General features: G+C 39.7%; 1 protein-coding gene across 5 annotated transcripts; it reads left to right on the top strand.

The window, feature by feature from the left end:
• Positions 1–8,643: 8,643 nt before the first annotated feature.
• On the top strand, positions 8,644–22,221 carry LOC139371183 (complement decay-accelerating factor, GPI-anchored-like). 5 transcript variants are annotated; one of them, XR_011627215.1, is made up of 14 exons: positions 8,669–8,850; positions 9,017–9,208; positions 9,316–9,418; positions 9,519–9,589; positions 9,950–10,135; positions 11,440–11,517; positions 11,656–11,706; positions 17,646–17,708; positions 17,855–17,905; positions 17,990–18,043; positions 20,969–21,017; positions 21,678–21,759; positions 21,947–22,003; positions 22,088–22,213. XR_011627215.1 is itself a non-coding variant. In XM_071111348.1 (13 exons), exons 1-12 carry the CDS (start codon positions 8,787–8,789, stop codon positions 21,739–21,741), a joined length of 1,026 nt encoding a protein of 341 aa, XP_070967449.1. In that variant the 5' UTR covers positions 8,644–8,786; the 3' UTR covers positions 21,742–21,759; positions 21,947–22,221. The 5 variants fall into 5 exon arrangements, 4 of the variants coding, with proteins under 4 accessions (XP_070967449.1, XP_070967448.1, XP_070967447.1 ...); XM_071111348.1 differs by having other exon boundaries at positions 8,644–8,850; positions 21,947–22,221; XM_071111347.1 differs by having other exon boundaries at positions 8,672–8,850; positions 10,058–10,135; positions 21,947–22,221.
• The last annotated feature ends 252 nt before the right edge of the window (positions 22,222–22,473 follow it).

Genomic DNA, 22,473 nt, shown 5'->3' with positions numbered 1-22,473 from the left:
AACTTCTTCTTTAAGAGGCTCCTCTGTCCTCCACTCGTTACCTGTATTAATGGCACCTGTTTGAACTTGTTATCAGTATAAAAGACACCTGTCCACAACCTCAAACAGTCACACTCCAAACTCCACTATGGCCAAGACCAAAGAGCTGTCAAAGGACACCAGAAACAAAATTGTAGACCTGCACCAGGCTGGGAAGACTGAATCTGCAATAGGTAAGCAGCTTGGTTTGAAGAAATCAACTGTGGGAGCAATTATTAGGAAATGGAAAACATACAAGACCACTGATAATCTCCCTCGATCTGAGGTTCCACGCAAGATCTCACCCCGTGGGGTCCAAATGATCACAAGAACGGTGAGCAAAAATCCCAGAACCACACGGTGAATGACCTGCAGAGAGCTGGGACCAAAGTAACAAAGCCTACCATCAGTAACACACTACGCCGCCAGGGACTCAAATCCTGCAGTGCCAGACGTGTCCCCCTGCTTAAGCCAGTACATGTCCAGGCCCGTCTGAAGTTTGATAGAGAGCATTTGGATGATCCAGAAGAAGATTGGGGGAATGTCATATGGTCAGATGAAACCAAAATATAACTTTTTGGTGAAAACTCAACTTGTCGTGTTTGGAGGACAAAGAATGCTGAGTTGCATCCAAAGAACACCATACCTACTGTGAAGCATGGGGGTGGAAACATCATGCTTTGGGGCTGTTTTTCTGCAAAGGGACCAGGACGACTGATCCGTGTAAAGGACAGAATGAATGGGGCCATGTATCGTGAGATTTTGAGTGAAAACTTCCTTCCATCAGCAAGGGCATTGAAGATGAAACGTGGCTGGGTCTTTCAGCATGACAATGATCCCAAACACACCGCCCGGGCAACGAAGGAGTGGCTTCGTAAGAAGCATTTCAAGGTCCTGGAGTGGCCTAGCCAGTCTCCAGATCTCAACCCCATAGAATAATCTTTGGAGGGAGTTGAACGTCCGTGTTGCCCAGCAACAGCCCCAAAACATCACTGCTCTAGAGGAGATCTGCATGGAGGAATGGGCCAAAATACCAGCAACGGTGTGTGAAAACCTTGTGAAGACTTACAGAAAACGTTTGACCTCTGTCATTGCCAACAAAGGGTATATAACAAAGTATTGAGATAAACTTTTGTAGGTGACCAAATACTTATTTTCCACCATAATTTGCAAATTAATTCATTAAAAATCCTTCAATGTGATTTTCTGGATTTTTTTTCTCATTTTGTCTGTCATAGTTGAAGTGTACCTATGATGAAAATTACAGGCCTCTCTCATCTTTTTAAGTGGGAGAACTTGCACAATTGGTGGCTGACTAAATACTTTTTTGCCCCACTGTATGTTATGTTTGGTACGTTACATAAAACAGTAGGTTACAGTAGTTAAGGAAAACATCTAACAACCCATGCGTTGCTTGTTCGAATCTCATCACGGACAACTTTAGCATTTAAGCTAATTACAACTTCTAGCTTCTGTGCAGCTACTTAGCATGTTAGTTAATCCATTTAGTGTAATATATTATATTCAACTGTTTTAGTATGATATGCTATATTTGACGGCTTTAGTTTGATATGCTACGTTAGGTTAGGGGTTAAGTTTAAGGTTAGGAGTTAGGTTAAAGGGTTAGTTGAAAAGTAGATAAAAAGTAGTGAGAAGTTGCAAAATGCTAAAGTTTTCTGTGATGAGATTCGAATACGCAACCCTTAGGACGTTTGTGTTTGCACTTGATGTAACAGCACAGTGGTTCTAACAGTGATTCTACCCCATATACAACTATGCTCTGCCCTTCCCCAAGCCAATGACCTATGGGGGTGAATTCATTTTTGTTACTCATTCCATTTCTTTGGACAGACCACACCTCTGTTTATTGATTTCAATGACAAAGTCTAGACTATTTGCTGGCTAATTCACTACGCAAACACCATTGGGGCAGCAGGTAGCCTAGTGGTTAGAGCATTGGACTAGTATCCGAAAGGTTGCTAGATCGAATCTACAAGCTTAAAAATATTTCATTCTGCTCTTGAACAAGGCAGTTAACCCACTGTTCCTAGGCTGTCATTATAAATAAGAAGTTTTTCTTAACTGACTCGCCTAGTTAAATAAAGGTTCAATAAAAAAATGAGTGTATCTGAATAATTTATAGGAGACTGAAAAACAAAGTGAAACACTCTGAGACCATCAAGACCCACGCCTCACCCCATTGGTATAAAGCCTAATAATAATAATACCTTAAAAGTAATAACCTAATAATAAATTATCGTTTTACATAATTATAATGAATTATTAATAAATAATTATAATATCCCACTGGGTACATCACGTTGTTTCCACGTGGAAATGTGGGTAATACTTGGTTGAGACATTGATCAATGACATTTAAACCTTTATTCACCCATTTAAATATTCCCAATGTTTTATCACTATATGTTTTTAGCCATCTAAAGGCACAACCAAATTCTAATGGAAAAACAATATCTGATTTTTGGTTTAGTTGTCGTCTAAATGTGTTATCACTGCGCTAACAACCATTTAAAAGCACAACAAAGTTCAAATGGGAATACAATGTCATATATTTTGTCATTATAGAAAAACTTAATGTGTTGTCACTGTTCAAATGGGAATAGAAAGTCAGATATTTTGTATTTATACAAAAACTTAATGTGATATCCTGTGCGTCATCTAATAGCACAACAAAATGACCTGGATTGCAGTTGAGATTATATCAAAGCGCAATTGAGCAATGCTGTTTGAGATTCTGTGTAGGTTATTAAAGCAATTGTGAAGGTCTCCACAGACTTGCGACCTTCAAATGCTAATCAACCTGGTCTCAGAGCAAAACGTATTATATTTGACAAAAATTGGTGCCACTCCATTTAGTATGATATGTTACTTACGTTAGGTTACATTACATAGCGGTTGTACAATATAATACGAATTGTAGGACATATAGTATCCTACATCTTGATCGCACCAGTTTGCTATGACCCATTTAGTATGATATATTACATTCGACATTCCCCTTCTGAGGAAGGGAAGGACCATCCTCCTCAGTGAAAAAATACAAAATGGTGAAACATTAAAAATTATTATATTAAATATTTTCACATCACCAAATAATTGATTAAAACACACTGTACAGTAGCCTCAACAGAAATATGTACGGTAGCACCACAGTGTTGCTGGAGGACAGCTAGTTTCCGTCCTCCTCTGGGTACATTGACTTCAATATAAAACCTAGGAGGCTTGTGGTTCTCAGCCCCTTCCATAGTTTTACAAAGTAATTAGGACATCCTCCAACCTATCAGAGCTCTTGCAGCATGAACTGACATCCCAATCAAAGGATCAGATAAGTAATCTAGTACTGAAATTAAAGCTACAATTAGCTAGCGCTGCAGTGCATTACATGTGGTGAGTAGTTGACTCAAAAAGAAAGGCAAAAGTTCAACTGTTTTGAACAAATTAATTTCTTCAAAAATTAAGGAGAAGCAGAGAGAGAGAGAGAGATGTTTCGTTTTTTTTCCACTTTCACTTACTTAGCTAGCGAATGCAGCTAGCTAATAGAGCCTACTCAAACACCCAGTTTTAACAGAGAGGGATGCTACGTTACCTAGCTGGCTATGGCTATCCAACACTGGAAGTCAAGGTAAGCTTTCAAAACAAATGTATTTGTCACATGCGCCGAATACAACACCTTACAGTGAAATGCTTACTTAACCAACAAATCAGTTTTAAGAAAATACCTAAAAAAAGTAATGGATAAAAATAACAATAGCGGGGCTAATTAATGTACGAGGGCACCGGTGTCGAGGTAATTGAGGTAATATATACATGTAGGTAGGATTATTAAAGTGACTATGCATATATAATAACAGAGAGTAGCCACAGCATAGGGGGGGGGGGGGGGGGGTTCAAATAGCCTGGGTAGCCATTTGATTAGCTGTTCATGAGTCTTATGGCTTGGGGGTTGAAGCTGTTTAGAAGACTCTTAGGCCTAGACTTGGTGCTCCGGTACCATTTGCCATGCGGTAGCAGAGAAAACAGTCTATGACTAGGGTGGCTGGAGTCTTTAGGGCCTTCCTCTGACACCGCCTGGTGTAGAGGTCCTGGATGGCAGGAAGCTTGGCCCAGGTGATGTACTAGGCCGTACGCACTACCCTCTGTAGTGCCTTGCGGTCGGAGGCCGAGCAGTTGCTATACCATCCAGTGATGCAACCTATCATGATGCTCTCGATGTTGCAGCTGTAAAACCTTTTGAGGATCTGAGGACCCATGCTAAATCTTTTCAGTCTCCTGAGGGGGAATAGGTTTTGTCGTGCCTTCTTCATGGCTGTCTTGGTGTACTTGGACCATATTAGTTTGTTGGTGATGTGGACGCCAAGGAACTTGAAGCTCTCAACCTGTTCCACTACAGCCCCATCGATGAGAATTGGGGCGTGCTCGGTCCTCCTTTTCCTGTAGTCCACAATCATCTCCTTTGTCTTGATCACGTTGAGGGAGAGGTTGTTGTCCTTGCACCACACGTCAGGTCTCTGATCTCCTCCCTACAGGCTGTCTCATCGTTGTCGGTGATCAGGCCTGTTGTGTCATCAGCAAACTTAACAATAGTGTTGGAGTCGTGCCTGGCCGTGCAGTCATGAGTGAACAGGGAGTACAGGAGGGGACTGAGCACGCACCCCTGAGGGGCCCCCGTGTTGAGTATCAGCGTGGCGGATGTGTTGTTACCTACCCTTACCACCTGGGGGCGGCCCGTAAGGGAGTCCAGGATCCAGTTGCAGAGGGAGGTGTTTAGTCCCAGGGTTCTTAGCTTAGTGATGAGCTTTGAGGGCACTATGGTGTTGAACGCTGAGCTAGTAGTCAATGAATAGCATTCTCAAATAGGTGTTCCTTTAGTCCTTTAGTTCTGGGATAATGGTGTTGATGTGAGCCATGACCAGCCTTTCAAAGCATTTCGTGGCTACAGACGTGAGTGCTATGTGTTGGTAGTCATTTAGGCAGGTAACCTTGGTGTTTTTGGGCACAGGGGACTATGGTGGTCTGCTTGAAACACGCAGGCATTACAGACTCAGACAGGGAGAGCTTGAAAATCAGTGAAGACACTTGCCAGTTGGTCAGCGCATGCTCGGAGTACATGTCCTGATAATCCGTCTGGCCCTGCGGCCTTGTGAATGTTGACCTGTTTAAAGGTCTTACTCACATCGGATACAGAGAGCGTGATCACACAGTCTTCCAGAACAGCTGATGCTATATTGCATGTTTCAGTGTTACTTGCCTCGAAGCGAGCATAGAGGTTATTTAGCTCGTCTGGTAGGCTCATGTCACAGGGGAGCTCGTGGCTGTGCTTCCCTTTGTAGTCTATAATTGTCTGCAAGCCCAGCCACATCCGACAAGCGTCGGAGCCGGTGTAGTATGATTCAATCTTAGTCCTGTATTGACGCTTTGCCTGTTTGATGGTTCGTCAGAGGGCATAGTGGGATTTCTTATAAGCTTCCGTGTCAGAGTCCCGCTCCTTGAAAGCGGCAGCTCTACCCTTTAGCTCAGTGCGAATGTTACCTGTAATCCATGGTTTCTGGTTGGGGTGTGTACGTACAGTCACTGTAGGGACGACGTCCTCGATGCACTTATTGATAAAGCCAGTGACTGATGTGGGGTACACCTGAATGCCATTGGAAGAATCCTGGAACATATTCCAGTCTGTACTAGCAAAACAGTTCTGTAGTTTAGCATCTGCTTCATATGACCACTTTTTTATAGACCGAGTCACTGGTGCTTCCTGCTTAAATGTTTTGCTTGTAAGCAGGAATCATGAGGATATAATTATAGTTAGATTTGCCAAATGGAGGGCGAGGGAGAGCTTTGTGCGCGTCTCTGTCTGTGGAGTAAAGGTGGCCTAGAATTTTTTTCTCCAGTTGCACATTTAACATGCTGATAAAAATGAGGTAAAACTGATTTAAGTTTCCCTGCATTAAAGTCCCGGCCACTGGGAGTGCCGCCTCTGGATGAGCGTTTTCCTGTTTGCTTATAGCTTTTTGAGTGCGGTTTTAGTGCCAGCATCAGTCTGTGGTGGGATGTAGACAGCTACGAAAAATACAGATGAAAACTCTCTAGGTAGATAGTGTGGTCTACAGCTTATTATGAGATACTCTACCTCAGGCGAGCAAAACCTTGAGACTTCCTTAGATATCGTGCACCAGCTGTTGTTTACCTATATGCATAGGCCCCCGTCCCGTGTCTTACCAGAGGCTGCTGTTATATCCTGCCGATAGTGTATAACCTGCCAGCTGTATGCTCTTAATGTCGTCGTTCAGCCACGACTCGATGAAACATAAGATATTACAGTTTTTATGTCTCATTGGTAGGACATTCGGGCTTTCAGTTCATCATATTTATTTTCCAGTGATTTAATAGTTAGCTAGCAGGACGGAAGGCAAAGGTAGATTAGCCACTCGTCGCCTGATCCTCACAAGGCATCCTGATCTTTTTCTGCGAAATCTCAGTGTCTTTCTCCGGCGAATGACGGGGATCTGGGCCTGGTCGGGTGTCTGTAGTATATCCCTCCAACTCATTGAAGAAAAAGTCTTCGTCCAATTTGAGGTGAGTAATCGCAATTCTGATGTCCCTCTTTTTGGTCATAAAAGACTGTAGCAGTAACATTATGTACAAAACAAGTTATGAACAACGCAAAAAAATAAATAAGCATGGTTGGTTATGAGCTGATAAGACAGCAGCAATCCCCCCCGGCGCCATGATACTTTTGGTTTTATTAATTTATTGCCACGAGGCTCGCCAGTGTAACTGCTAAACTGCTTGCTAACTGTACACTGTACTGCATGATTGTAGCGGGTTTACTAATGCTTTAGTTCTAGTAGCTATGTTGACTAGACTTTAGCTAATATGGTGACAACGATGTAGGCTGTGTGTGGCGTTTAACGGTTGTGATATAATGGTTTGGCTTGGAAAGTTTTTTTTGCCTGGTCATAGACAGCTGATGTGTTTTGCACTGGAGTCCACAAGCAAAGTGAAAAGGTGAGAGGAGAAGAGTGCATTGATGCGAGAAGAAATTATCTAATGATGAAAGGGATCATGCTGTTTGTATGTGGCTGATATGAATGTGAACTGTTTTTGTTTGTGATCATGAGTGTATTCATTCCGCCAATTCTGTTGAAAACCGTTTCTTAAACGGAATGAAACGGGGATAAACATGCCTGAATTTGTCCAATAGAAACTCTAGTTTGCAACTGTTGGACGAATGACTACACCCTAGATCAGCTACATGCAGGCAAGAATATGCAAGGTGGTATTGAATGTGTCTGTCACCTTGATTATTAAAATTTATCTCAAGCTGTGCACCTACGTTGTAAAATATCGTACATAGGCTAGGTTGTAGCAACCTCATGATGGGTATAGGCAAAATTAAAGTATCATGTAGTAGCCTAAATCTATCAATGTTACATTGAGCTGGGTGAATGGAATATGAAAGACAGTCATCCAATATAATGTAATAGAACAAATCATGCTAATAAAAAATCATCCTCCCGCATGTTAAACAGCAACGTCCACCACTGTTTAATACAGTATGATATGCTATGTTCGACTACTTTAGTATGATATGCTACATTAGGTTAGGGTTAAGGTTAGGGTTAGGGTTAGGGGAAGGGTTAGCTAACTCACTAAGTAGTTGCAAAGTTGCTAATTAGTTAAAATTCTAAAGTTGTCCGTGGTGAGATTCGAACACTCAAAAGTCTAGCAACCCGTAAGGTTGCGTGTATGAATCTCATCATGGACAACTTTAGCAATTTAGCAGATTTGCTACTACTTACTACTTTTATCTACTTGTATACCTACTTAGCATGTACTTAACAAAATATAATATGTTTTGCGCTGAGACCAGGTTGGATAGCATGCAAGGTGGCAGGTCTGTGGAGATCTTCACAATTGTTATAATAATTGGCACAGAATCTCAAACAGCACTGATCACTTGCACTACAGTATGTGCTATTCGATGAAGCACAGTAAAAATAAATACAACATATCTGACATTGTATTCCCATTTGAACTTTGTTGTGCTTTCAAATGGTTGAAAGCACAGTGTGATAACACATTTAGATGACAACTAAACCAAAAATGTGCTCGTTTTTTCATTGGAATTTTGTTTTGCTTTTAGATGGCCAAAAGCATATAGTGATAACACATTGGGAATTTTAAATGGGTGAATAGGTTGGTTGAAATGTCATTGATCAACATATCAATCAAATATTACCCACATTTCCACGTTGGGATATTATATTTAATTACTAGTTATTTATTATAATCATGTATTACTATAATGTATTATTAGGTTATTACTTTCAATGTATTATTATTATTATTATTAGACTTTATACCAAGGGCCAATGGGGTGAGAATGGGTCTTGATGGTCTCCAATGAATTATTCAGATACAAATGATTTTATATGGTGTTTGCGTAGTGAATTAGTCAGCAACTGGGCTAGACTTTGGCATTGAAATCTATAGAGGTGTGGCGTGTCCAAAGAAATGAGTAACAAAGATTAACTCACCACGGTACGTCACTGGCCCGGGAGGGGCACGCTGCGCGTGGTGTTACGTCAAGACCAGCACAGCTGCTATAAAGTGAAATGATCATCAACAGACTGTTGAAGTCGTCGATGGTCTGGGACTGATTAGTCAGCTATAGATAGATACTCAACAAGAATAGAGAGAAATTGTTAGGTCGAGACACTGACTTGTCTTCACATAAATTCGACTTTAAAATGTTTTATTCAAATTCATGGACCAAGTGCTTGATATACCTTATCTTTATAACAAGTGGAAATTGTGAGTGTGTTTCTAGCCATGGTAACCCTTTCCTAGATAAGTTTGATAGAAGTTTTACCTGAAAATGTTTTGCTTAGCTAGCTACATACGTTGCTAACTTGAACTGGCTAACGTAATTCTGTCTGTGTGTGGAGTTTACCTATTTTACTGTATCATATCCTCGCAGCTGAATGTCCCAAACCACAAGTGGAGAGAAATCAAAATGTCGTTCTAACGAATGGTGCGCTCCTAAAGAACGATTTTCCGGAGGGCTCGGAAGTATTGTTTCAATGTACCAACGGCTACATGAAAGCGCAAGGATCTGAAAGCATCACCTGCACGAGTGGAGAGTGGAGCACCCTGGAATTAATCTGCAAACGTAGGCGGCAAAATACTAGCCCCTCTTCTGTCAAGTGCGATTGTTGAGTGTTTACTGTTGGTTGACTGTTTTAATGCTTCCATTACCTCGCTGATTATTAATTTCAGAGAAGGACTGCGGTGCACCCAAGGAGATGCCACATTTGACATATGAGTTTTATAAGGAAGGGACGCTTTTTGGTGCATCAGCAAGAGCAATTTGTGATAAAGGGTGAGTATGCTTCAATATCTGATGTATCATCATAGTATGGGGGAATTATTTTGCACAAAGATTCAATGCAAGACCACACACATGCTCTCTCCACCTCTAGCTATCAAGTTCAGGGATCAAGTTACAGGCAGTGTTATGCCACAGGTTGGAGTGGAAGATCAAGATGTGAAGGTAAATCTTACAGTTCCCATTGACACACCTTGGACATCTTAGGCATTGAACTTGTTTGAATGAAGAACACCAATTACTGCTGAACGATTAGTGCTTTTTAGAGTCTGGTTTGCGTTCTATTATTATTTTAGAGATAAATGGTGAATGTTCAATTAGGAGATGCAAGGAGTATGCATGCAATTGCGATTTGCCCCTCGACTTGATTTCTATTGTGAATGATTTGGTTTCGGTCTAGAGAAACGGCGAATCTGGCTCACAAAAAAGACTTCGGTCAATTAGTAGTTTAATAGCCCAAAAATTATAATTTGGTTGGTCGCTCAGCACTAACAAATATAATGCACCCATGTATGTCTCCCTCAGTGGTAACTTGTGAAGAACCTATTGATATAATGAATGGCATGATCTCAGAGAAGCCTGACAAACAGTTTCCAGAGTATGGGGATGTCATACAGTATTCCTGTGATGAAGGTTACACCCTCATTGGAAACATATCCATTGAGTGTGAAGAAGATGGTGAATACAACTCATTCCCTCCTGCATGCAAAGGTATGGATTCCATTTATGTTTGATAAATGATCTGCCAACACCCTACATCTAGACACTGCAGGCATCCACTGGTTGAATCAACGTTGTTTCAATGTAATTTGTCACCCTATTGTGAGTGACATGGAAAACGCATTTGGATTTGCAAAAAGTCATCAACCAGTACTGTCTGTTATTCCAACCAGTGTTGTAAGCATTGCAATTGAGCTAAAACTTCAACTTAAATACAATGAATTACTTGACTAACAGGTTGTTACATCAATCAAATTTCAACATAATCGTCAGAACAATGTTTGTTGAAATTTGCATAGAAAATTCCATGTAGAAATGTTAACTCTTTTCCGTCCTATAGACCCCTTTCTGTGTTTGCAAACATTGCTGCACGAGGGCAATGTACGGAAGTTGGCGGCAGAACATGCAGTTCTTATAGAACGGCAGCAAAAAAAAGCCTCTTTACATGTTGCTTATGAGTGCATTTCACACTACTTTTGGATTATAATTGGATTTTAAGGCTCGTATGAATGTCCTGCTTAATGTTTGTCATCATCATTGCAAATCAACTGCATTATACTTTAAAAAAAAACACAAAAAACACTTCAACCAGTAAAATGGCTCTTAGGCTGTAGCAAAAGCTAGCCAATGTCAATGAGCGTTACCATTCCAGCTAACAACTGCTGCAATTATTTTGCAAAGATCACAACCAATAAATATTAGACTGTTCAAGCAAGAATCAAGATGTAATTGTAAGCGGATCAGAACCCCAACATTTTGTTTAGAAGTAATAAAAACCTAAATTTAGGCTGTTGAATGGGCGCAGATGGCAATGGCTTTCTTACTGCCGCCAAGTGTCGTGAGCATCTGTGCATGACGACAGTGTGTCGTGTACTGGAAAAGGGTCTATAGTCAATATTGGGTGTTTGAAATTATTATTAATTTAATATTTGACTAGACATATTTTATTTCACCTTTCAATGTTGATAGTAAAATGGTATGTTTGAATCAACGTCATTGATTCAATGTCATGCCATTAACTTAACTAAAGAGGTATATTGAAGTAAAATGTGAAGCCACAGTTCAACGATTGCTGCTTGAACAGTGACTCCTTTTGGTAGACGTGTTTTCAGAGATTCCATGTCACAATAGGTTCACAAATGACGTTGATTCAACTGCGTGCCCAGTGGGTTGCACCATAAGGAACATTGTCATTGATCTTTCTTCTTTAAATCCCTCTGTGTAACATGTAACATGTAACAGTGGTGTATGCATGAATGTGCAATACATAACCATTGTGCATTTCTATTTCATAGATGTCAATGACATTCCTTTGAAACCAACAACCATATCAGCATCAATAACAACATCGACTGTTCCACCCACAATACAAGGTAGAGCAAATCCAAGTAAATCTAGCCCAGTGTAATCAAGGGCTTGACGATCAATTGAATCAACTATGTTAGACTTCTCGAGTCTAGACCATGGTAATAACTTTCACTCCCTATCCATGATTATATAATCATTTGCAGTTTCAGGGACGCATCATAGCATTGGTGAACATGACACCAACACAGCTACAAGTAAGCTAATTCAAGTGATCATTTTAATGTTAACATTAGTGTACATAGGGCTGTTATGGTGACCGTATTACTGCCGATCACGAGTCATGACTGCAGCCAAATTCCACTTGACCGTTTAGTCACAGTAATTAGGCTTCTCCAAGCTCTGATGCTGCTGATCGTCATTAGTAGCCTTCCAAACTTGCTAACTGTCTGATACTCAGCACTCTATTGTCCCTCTAATCACTGACATTTTTTATTTATTTTATTTTACCTTTATTTAACCAGGCAAGTCAGTTAAGAACAAATTCTTATTTTCAATGACGGCCTAGGAACAGTGGGTTAACTGCCTGTTCAGGGGCAGAACTACAGATTTGTACCTTGTCAGCTCGGGGGTTTGAACTTGCAACCTTCCGGTTACTAGTCCAACGCTCTAACCACTAGGCTACCCTGCCGCCCCATATTGGGATATTGTGTGTAGATGGAAAAAAATATTTCCATTTTAGAATAGGGCTGTAACAAAAATGTGGAAAATGTCAAGGGGTCTGAATACTTCCGCATGCACTGTATGTAAAGACGAGATTAAATCAAGAACAGTCTGATGGGTGACAATATTAGCATATCACTTGTGAATGATGTGCAGTAAGGCAAGAAACTGCAACTTTTTAATATCATAGTCGCACACCTCATGTAGGCCTATATGTTTTGGTAAGTGGCCAAATACATTCTTAAAATTAAGCACATTAATCAGCTTTACAACAGGTGTAGAGCCTAACTGGCATACACTACCGTTCAAAAGTTTGGGGTCACTTATACATTTCCTTGTTTTTTGAAAGAAAAGCATTTTTTATTTTTTTTATTTTTTTAATTGACATCATATTGATCAGAAATACAGTGTAGACATTGTTAATGTTGTAAATGACTATTGTAGCTAGAAACGGAAGATTTAATGGAATTTCTACATAGGTGTACAGAGGCCTATTATAAGCAACCATCACTCCTGTGTTCCAGTGGCACGCTGTGTTAGCTAAACCAAGTGTATCATTTTAAAAGGCTAATTGATCATTAGAAAACCATTTTGCAAATATGGTAGCATAGTGTTACTGTAATTTAATTATGCCAATGTGCTTTCATTAATTGAAAACCCTTAATCTATTTTATGAGAATTTGTAAGATTCTTGTTTGCATAAAATAGACGGAGACCAGTCTTTTTAATAATAGGTAACAGAATTTATTCTCAGAGCGCGCTCCCACTTCAGTGGGAGTTTATATACAAATCATGACGTCATTTCATTGCTTTAACAGAATGCCCTCTCGACCGGGACAAAGAGAATTAACTTTTCACCTCAAACTTACTAACACACTCCCAGGTAACTTTTGACCCCTCAACATTATCGATCACCACTGAGCTGACAGTTCTAATTAACAGAGAACTTAGGAATGCACTCACTGTCTTATCTAAAAACCCCATAGCTCAGTTCTGTAGGTTCAACCATAGGTTAATGACCTTATGTGTTTACACAAGTCCACAACCCATTCGTTTCTTCCTAGTCGGAATGGTGTTCATTAACTTTAATTACTCCTTGTCCGTGTCACACCCATCTTGTTAATCAGATATAATACAATGGAGTATAAGTTTACTTAGTTACAGTTCCATTTAAAATGATTTGTTCAGTCATTGAATCATAATTTTACCAACACATAGCTGAAAACTGTTGTGCTGATTGAAGAAGCAATAACACTGGCCTTCTTTAGACTAGTTGAGTCTCTGGAGCATCAGCATTTGTGGGTTTGCTTACAGGCTCAAAATGGCCAGAAACAAAGACCTTTCTTCTGAAACTCATCAGTCTATTCTTGTTCTGAGAAATGAAGGCTATTCCATGCGAGAAATTGCTAAGAAACTGAAGATCTTGTACAACGCTGTGCACTACTCCCTTCACAGAACAGAGCAAACTGTCTCTAACCAGAATAGAAAGAGTGGGAGGCCTCGGTGCACACCTGAGCAAGAGGACAAGTACATAGTGTCTAGTTTGAGAAACAGACGCCTCACAAGAGCTCAACTGGCAGCTTCATTAAATAGTACACACAACACCAGTCTCGACGTCAACAGTGAAGAGGCGATTCCGGGATGCTGGCCTTCTAGGCAGAGTTGCATTGAAAAAGCCATATCTCAGACTGGCCAAATAAAACAGATTAAGATAGGGCTTTTTCTTTGCAACTCTGCCTAGAAGGTCAGCATCCCAGAGTCGCCTCTTCACTGTTGATGGTGAGACTGGTGTTTTGTTGGTACTATTTAATGAAGCTGCTAGTTGACGACTTGTGAGGCGTCTGTTTCTCAAAGTAGACACTGTACTTGTCCTCTTCTCAGTTGTGCACTGGGGCCTCCCACTCTTTCTATTCTGGTTAGAGCCCGTTTGCGCTGTTCTGTTGAAAGATTCAGTTTCTTGGCAATTTCTCAGATGGAATAAATACCTCTAAATTAAGCATATACAGTTGAAGTCGAAAGTTTACAGACTTAGGTTGGAGTCATTAAAACTAGTTTTTCAACCACTCCACAAATTTCTTGTTAACAAACTAGTTTTGGCATGTCGGTTAGGACATCTACTTTGTGCATGACACAAGTAATATTTCCAACAATTGTTTACAGACAGATTATTTCACTTAACTTCTTATGGCTGCAATCCCGTTAAAGAGATCGATATATCAACAGCCGGTGAAAGTGCAGGGCACCAAATTCAACATCACATCTCATAATTACAATTCCTCAAACATGCATGTATTTTATACCATTTTAAAGGTTGTCTTGTTGTTAATCCCACCACTTTGTCCGATTTCAAATATGCTTCACAGCAAAAGCACCACAAACGATTGTTAGGTCACCACCAAACGACAAACACAGCCATCTTTTCCAGCCAAAGATAGCAGTCACAAAAAGCACAAAGAGAAAAAATGTATCACTAACCTTTGATCTTCATCAGATGACACTCATAGGACTGTTGTTACACAATACATGTATGTTTTGTTTGATAAACTCATATTTTGATAAATATGAACTGTACATTGGTGCGTTACATTCACTAGTTCCCAAAACATCCAGTGATTTTGCATAGCCACATCATTCAACAGAAATACTCATCATAAATGTAGATTATAATACAAGTTATACACATGGAATTATAGATATACCTCTCCTTAATGCAACCGCTGTGTCTGATTTTTATTTTTTTTATTTTTTAAATACTTTACGGAATAAGTAAACCATGCAATAATCTGAGACGGCGCTCAGAAGAATTGGTCACAATAGCCGCCATGTTGGCGTCAACATAAACAAGAAATTACATGATAAATATTCCCTTTGATGATCTTCATCAGAAAGCACTCCAGGAATCCCAGGTCCACAAACGTTTGTTTTGTTCGATAATGTCCGTTATTTATGTCCAAATTCCTCCTTTCGTTAGCGCGTTTGGTATACATATCCAAACGCTCATTCTGGTCAGCGTTACGTCGGACAAAAACTTCAAAAAGTTATTACAGGTCGAAGAAACATTTCAAACTAAGTACAGAATCAATCATTAGGATGTTTCTAACATATAGCTTCAATTAAGTTTCAACCGGAGTATTCCTTTGTCTTGATGAGCAATGGAACGCAAGTGTATACCATGAGGAATGTGCGTGATCAGAAAATGGCTGACTGCCACTCACCTGAGATTCTGCTCTCATTCAGTCCCACAACACAGAAGTCTCATTAAAATTTCTATAGACTGATGACATCTAGTGGAAGCCCTAGGAAGTGCAACATTAATATCTCAGGGATTTCAATGGGAACCTTGGTGAATACATACCAAGCTCAGATTTCTCACTTCCTGTTTTGATTTTGCCTGTCATGAGTACTGTTATACTCACAGACATCATTCAAACAGTTTTAGAAACTTTAGAGTTTTCTATCCAATACTTATAATAATATGCATATATTAGCGACTGAGGAGCAGGCCGTTTTACTTTGGGGAAACTTATTCATCCAAGCTACTAAATACTGCCCCCCAGCCATAAGAAGTTAATTCACTCTATCACAATTCCAGTGGGTCAGAAGTTTACATACACTAAGTTGACTGTGCCTTTAAACAGCTTAGAAAATTCCAGAAAATTATGTTGACGCTTCTGATAGGCTAATTGACATAATTTGAGTCAATTGGAGGTGTACCTGTGGATGTATTTCAAGGCCTACCTTCAAACTCAGTGCCTCTTTGCTTGACATCATGGGAAAATCAAAAGAAATCAGCCAAGATCTCAGGAAAAAAATTGTAGACCTCAAAGTCTGGTTCATCCTTGGGAGCAATTTCCAAACGCCTGAAGGTACCACGTTCATCTGTACAAAAAATAGTATGCAGGTATAATCACCATGGGACCACATAGCCGTCATACCGCTCAGGAAGGAGACTCGTTCTGTCTCCTAGAGATGAAGGCACTTTGGTGCGAGAAGTGCAAATCAATTCCAGAACAACAGCAAAGGACCTTGTGAAGATGCAGGAGGAAACGGGTGCAAAAGTATCTATAGCCACAGTAAAACAAGTCCTATATTGACATAACCTGAAAGGCCATTCAGCAAAGAAGAAGCCAGTGCTCCATAACCGCCATAAAAAAGCCAGACTACGGTTTGTAACTGCACATGGGGACAAAGATCATACTTTTTAGAGAAATGTTCTCTGGTCTGATGAAACAAAAATAAAACTGTTTTGCCATAATGACCTGCGTTATGTTTGGAGGAAAAAGGGGGAGGTTTGCAAGCCGAAGAACATCATCTCACCCATGAAGCACTGGGGTGGCAGCATCATGTTGTGGGGGTGCTTTGCTGCAGGAGGGACTGGTGCACTTCACAAAATAGATGGCATCATGATTAAGGAACATTATGTGGATATATTGAAGCAACATTTCAAGACATCAGTCAGGAAGTTAAAGCTTGGTTGCAAATATGTCTTCCAAATGGACAATGACACCAAGCATACTTCCAAAGTTGTGGCAAAATGCCAACAAAGTCCAGGTATTGGAATGGCCATCACAAAGCCTTGACCTCAATCCCATAGAAAATCTGTGGGCAGAACTGAAAAAGCATGTGTGAGCAAGGAGGCCTACAAACCTGACTCAGTTACACCAGCTCTGTCAGGAGGAATGGGCCAAAATTCACCCAATTTATTGTGGGAAGCTTGTGGAAGGCTACCAGAAATGTTTGACCCAGGTTAAACAATTTAGAGACACTCAATTAGTATTTGGTAGGATTGCATGTAAACTTCTGACCCACTGGGAATATGATGAAATAAATAAATCACTCTCTACTATTATTCTGACATTTCACATTCTTAAAATAAAGCCGTGATCCTATCTGACCTAAGACAGGGAATTTTTACGAGGATTAAATGTCAGGAATTGTGAAACTGAGTTTAATTATAAGTATTTGGCTAAGGTGTATGTAAACTTCCGACTTCAACTGTAAGAGGACTTGTTTCTTAAACCACTCAACACAGAATAGTTGCAAATCCCTCAAATCATTGAGAAAATATTGTTTATCTTCAGCTACGTTCAATTGTATTCTTCATACTATAAAATAATGCCACGGAATATAAAGCAAATCTTGTCTGCTAAATTAACTACAGTAGTCTCACCCACAGTCATATGGCATAGCCAGATCACGACTTAACATGAGGACAAGTCAGAGTATGCTATTCTGTTCTTCTGAATATACTACATTTTCTTCATATCATGTTCCTGTAGACCTGTCTAAAATAAATAATGGATTGATTGTGATGGTGTAGGCTATATTACATGGATTTATTCAACTTTTTAAAATGTAGATGTTCCAAAGGTCTGCATCAGTGGCCATAGCACTAGGTGTACACATATAAACAAAAATGACAGCACTACATGAAGGTGCAACACATAATAACCATTGCATTTCTATTTCATAGATGTCAATGACATTCCTTTGAAATCAGCATCAATAACATCGACTGTTCCACCCACTATACAAGGTAGAGCAAATCCAAGTAAATCTAGCCCAGTGTAATCAAGGGCTTGACGATCAATTGAATCATCTATGTTAGACTTCTCTAGAGTCTAGACATGGTAATAACTTTCACTCCCTATCCATGATTATATAATCATTTTGTATTTGCAGTTTCAGGGAGGCATCATGAAATTGGTGAACATGACATCAACGCAGCTACAAGTAAGATTATTCAAGTGATTAGTATTTTGTCGTTATAGATTTTTCCAGCTCACATTTGGCCAAACAATACTGACTCTCTTTCAGGGAATGCAGCAGCCATGGGAAGGGTGATCGGCATCGGCATAGTCATAGTCACAGGTAAGAAATACATCATTTGAAACAATCACAAATGAGAGTGAGAGATGTCTGTTAAAAATTTGTCCAATAGGCTTTTGAGTTTAACATGCTGACCACACCGCCCAGGTTGCATGTGCGAGTGTTGATAAATACATTTAGACATTGAATAACGTCTATAATTTCATCCAAACGACTTGCATGTGTGAACGAGCATCTGTGTTGCCAGGCACTAAAATAGAACTTGGTTCTTGCAAGTCCCGCCACCTCCATTTCTTAATTGGTTTTTAGGAGCATATACGCACGGGGGTGACTAAAAGATGAATGAGGTCCACACTCCAGTCGGTTGTGGTAATGCACCTTAAAGTTGGTTGCCAACCATTATATAAAATACACAGAAGAAGACTGAACAAGTAAATAACTCACGGACACTAGAGAAGCTTAACCAAGTTTAATTCTTCCCAAAGGGTCGATACAGCTGGATTCAGACAAACATGTTTCTACCACCAAATTGTGTATATATATATACTCCACATTAGGCACTCCTCCTTTTCTCCGATCCTTACATCTTATGGTTCGACAGGAAGAGGGTAATAAACCATAATTTCTCACTTCAGGGGATCTGACCTGACCCCCTCCTTCGCCTAATCCACAGATGTCCATCCGCTTTCCCTATAGCAATCACGTGACTTCCTCCCGTCCACCCAACACATTTCAAAGCCATCTGTCTCCTACAGATAACCATTAACTTCTGATGTAAAACCAGTCCCTTTCAGTCCTTTATATACAGTGCCTTGCGAAAGTATTCGGCCCCCTTGAACTTTGCGACCTTTTGCCACATTTCAGGCTTCAAACATAAAGATATAAAACTGTATTTGTTTGTGAAGAATCAACAACAAGTGGGACACAATCATGAAGTGGAACGACATTTATTGGATATTTCAAACTTTTTTAACAAATCAAAAACTGAAAAATTGGGCGTGCAAAATTATTCAGCCCCTTTACTTTCAGAGCAGCAAACTCTCTCCAGAAGTTCAGTGAGGATCTCTGAATGATCCAATGTTGACCTAAATGACTAATGATGATAAATACAATCCACCTGTGTGTAATCAAGTCTCCGTATAAATGCACCTGCACTGTGATAGTCTCAGAGGTCCGTCAAAAGTGCAGAGAGCATCATGAAGAACAAGGAACACACCAGGCAGGTCCGAGATACTGTTGTGAAGAAGTTTAAAGCCGGATTTGGATACAAAAATATTTCCCAAGCTGTAAACATCCCAAGGAGCACTGTGCAAGCAATAATATTGAAATGGAAGGAGTATCAGACCACTGCAAATGTACCAAGACCTGGCCGTCCCTCTAAACTTTCAGCTCATACAAGGAGAAGACTGATCAGAGATGCAGCCAAGAGGCCCATGATCACTCTGGATGAACTGCAGAGATCTACAGCTGAGGTGGGAGACTCTGTCCATAGGACAACAATCCGTCGTATAATGCACAAATCTGGCCTTTATGGAAGAGTGGCAAGAAGAAAGCCATTTCTTAAAGATATCCATAAAAAGTGTTGTTTAAAGTTTGCCACAAGCCACCTGGGAGACACACCAAACATGTGGAAGAAGGTGCTCTGGTCAGATGAAACCAAAATTGAACTTTTTGGCAACAATGCAAAACGTTATGTTTGGCGTAAAAGCAACACAGCTGAACACACCATCCCCACTGTCAAACATGGTGGTGGCAGCATCATGGTTTGGGCCTGCTTTTCTTCAGCAGGGACAGGGAAGATGGTTAAAATTGATGGGAAGATGGATGGAGCCAAATACAGGACCATTCTGGAAGAACCTGATGGAGTCTGCAAAAGACCTGAGACTGGGACGGAGATTTGTCTTCCAACAAGACAATGATCCAAAACATAAAGCAAAATCTACAATGGAATGGTTCAAAAATAAACATATCCAGGTGTTAGAATGGCCAAGTCCAACCTCACTGAGCTCGAGCTGTTTTGCAAGGAGGAATGGGAAAAAATTTCAGTCTCTCGATGTGCAAAACTGATAGAGACATACCCCAAGCGACTTACAGCTGTAATCGCAGCAAAAGGTGGCGCTACAAAGTATTAACTTAAGGGGGCTGAATAATTTTGCACGCCCAATTTTTCAGTTTTTGATTTGTTAAAAAAGATTGAAATATCCAATAAATGTCGTTCCACTTCATGATTGTGTCCCACTTGTTGTTGTTTCTTCACAAAAAAATACAGTTTTATATCTTTATGTTTGAAGCCTGAAATGTGGCAAAAGGTCGCAAAGTTCAAGGGGGCCGAATACTTTCGCAAGGCACTATGTTTCTGCATATTACAATGTTCCAAGTTTCACACAGAATCTAACACTAGAAACTAACAAGGTTTCCCCTTTTTTCTGTGGATTAATTGTTGGAGTAGAGAACACACAATGTGACTCAATTCTACAAAGATCCAGCAAAAAAAAAAAGGATCTTGTACATTTCAGGTAAAATAACAACCCAATGTTTATATCCCAGGACAAATTAGCTAGCAACAGCAAGTTAGCTAGCTAAGTGTCCATGAATGTTTCATGTGTTTCGACCTGTCCCAAAATTAATATAGTTAGTTCAGATTTTGTTTTGATATTTCAACCTGGTGTCCTGATCGCGTCTAGTGTGGATGGACAAAATCAACAGGCGGACGCACTCACGTGCCTGATGTAGTAAGGATGTGTTCTAACTAAACTGGATTATTTGCTGTATACTGTACTGGGGAAAACATTCCCTTCTGTGACCCATCAAGAGTTTCCTTCACATTATTTGATCTGTTACACTAGTAGGCCTAGTCAAACTGCTGACTTTCTAATGTTACCATGTTTATCCGATTTGTATTACACTTTCTCTTGACCATTTGAAGATCATACAGGGGACTCATGATTGATTCTTTATCTTTTGCAGTTATACTTATTGTGCTGTTCGTATTATATTGTTTTCAGAAGAGGAAAGGGTGAGAACCTACATTTGATCATTTATCTTACTAGAAAATAGTGCACAATTTCACCTACAACTGAATCACAGATATTACTTTCCTCCTAACTATATATGCATTAACCACAACTTCTGCTAATGGACTTTACACTGTTCATTCAATCCACAAATGAATTATTTGGATAAACTAGCTATACAGCTGGCCAATTTAATTGAACTAAACAATGCTGTTTGCGGAATTACATAACCCATGAACTAACATTCAGTCTGGCATTTCATATTCATGTATTCCCTACGATACCTGTGATTTGCATGATCAAACTTTTTGCTGGATACTTCAACTGTTTTTGTCAATTCCGCTAAAGCTTTATCTTTCCTGCTGGGTGTTGAAAAATCAAGGAAGTTGGGAAATCCTTTCCTAATGCACTCTCGGACAGAGATATTGGAATTGAAAAAGAGAATGGAGTATGTTGTTCAAAAGGGAGGTGGCTAGGAAGCTAGACCTACCATACTAAACTAAACTGACCAGCTGACTACCACACTGGAACACAGCTAACAAACTAAGCACTAAAATACTGAGATTATGTATGCCAATCTACTGTATTTCCTTACTGCACCATTATTTATATGTAAACATGATAATCCTGACACAATTTCATTATTTGAAAATTTTGCATAGCTCCTACCAGACAGGAGAAGACTCAAGAAGAAAAGAGGAGTTATTACAATTTCAAAATTACTAAATTGAATGCCTACCCAAGGTATCTACAATTCATACATGATTCTCTTAAACCCATTAAGAAAATGTCCCATCTTTTAACCAAAGTCTTACTCATATGATTATACTGTTTGTGGTTGTCTTTGAACGTGAGTAATCTAAATAGTGAAACTATTGTTAACTGCGCCATTGAGTCAATGCTTTATCTAAAATATCTAATTTATTTTCAGGGCTAGGACTGCTCCTATCTGCTAGTCTGCATCTGTGTCCTTGAAAAGAAGTGCCCAGTAATTGTCTCAGACCATTCCCTGGTTGAACAAAGCCACTTAATTTACAGTGCCCTTTACGTATGTGACATTACTGAATGGAAGTTATAATTGTACTTTTTTTATGTAATTTTTTTTTGAAAGTCCGTGTAAATGTTTTAACCCAGTTTTTTTAAAATGTATTTATATTGAAAACTGGAACATGTGTAATAAAAAGCTTTTTGCCTTGTCAAATACCATATTTGTCTACAAATTGCTAGGTAGCTGTGTGGAGTGGGCAGAAGGCCCTGTAATAAGATTAATGCACTAAACAAAATGTATGATTGAGGCTCAAAGGCTGATCATCTCTGACCATTCCAAAATGTGTGCGGAATGATTGCGGCGCAAAGGAAAATAATCTGGGTCTGGTAATGCGGACATTCCTGTTAAATCTAACGTTACTGTATTTATTTTCAAGTAGGCTCAATGTGGGTCTGGGAAACCAGCTCATG

The sequence above is a fragment of the Oncorhynchus clarkii genome, chromosome 17 (genome assembly GCF_045791955.1).
Source record: "Oncorhynchus clarkii lewisi isolate Uvic-CL-2024 chromosome 17, UVic_Ocla_1.0, whole genome shotgun sequence".
Classification (NCBI taxonomy): domain Eukaryota; kingdom Metazoa; phylum Chordata; class Actinopteri; order Salmoniformes; family Salmonidae; genus Oncorhynchus; species Oncorhynchus clarkii.
The sequence above is the reverse complement of the archived record's forward strand: the minus strand, read 5'-3'. Positions and strand labels throughout refer to the sequence as shown.

Bases quoted from the DNA above. Each gene is read 5' to 3' on its own strand.
- LOC139371183 (XM_071111348.1), top strand. From the start codon at position 8,787: ATGTTTTATTCAAATTCATGGACCAAGTGCTTGATATACCTTATCTTT. The intron at 10,136-11,439 runs GTATGGATTCCA...TCTATTTCATAG, and splicing joins ATTCCCTCCTGCATGCAAAG to ATGTCAATGACATTCCTTTG. The intron at 21,018-21,677 runs GTGAGAACCTAC...AATTTTGCATAG, and splicing joins TGTTTTCAGAAGAGGAAAGG to CTCCTACCAGACAGGAGAAG.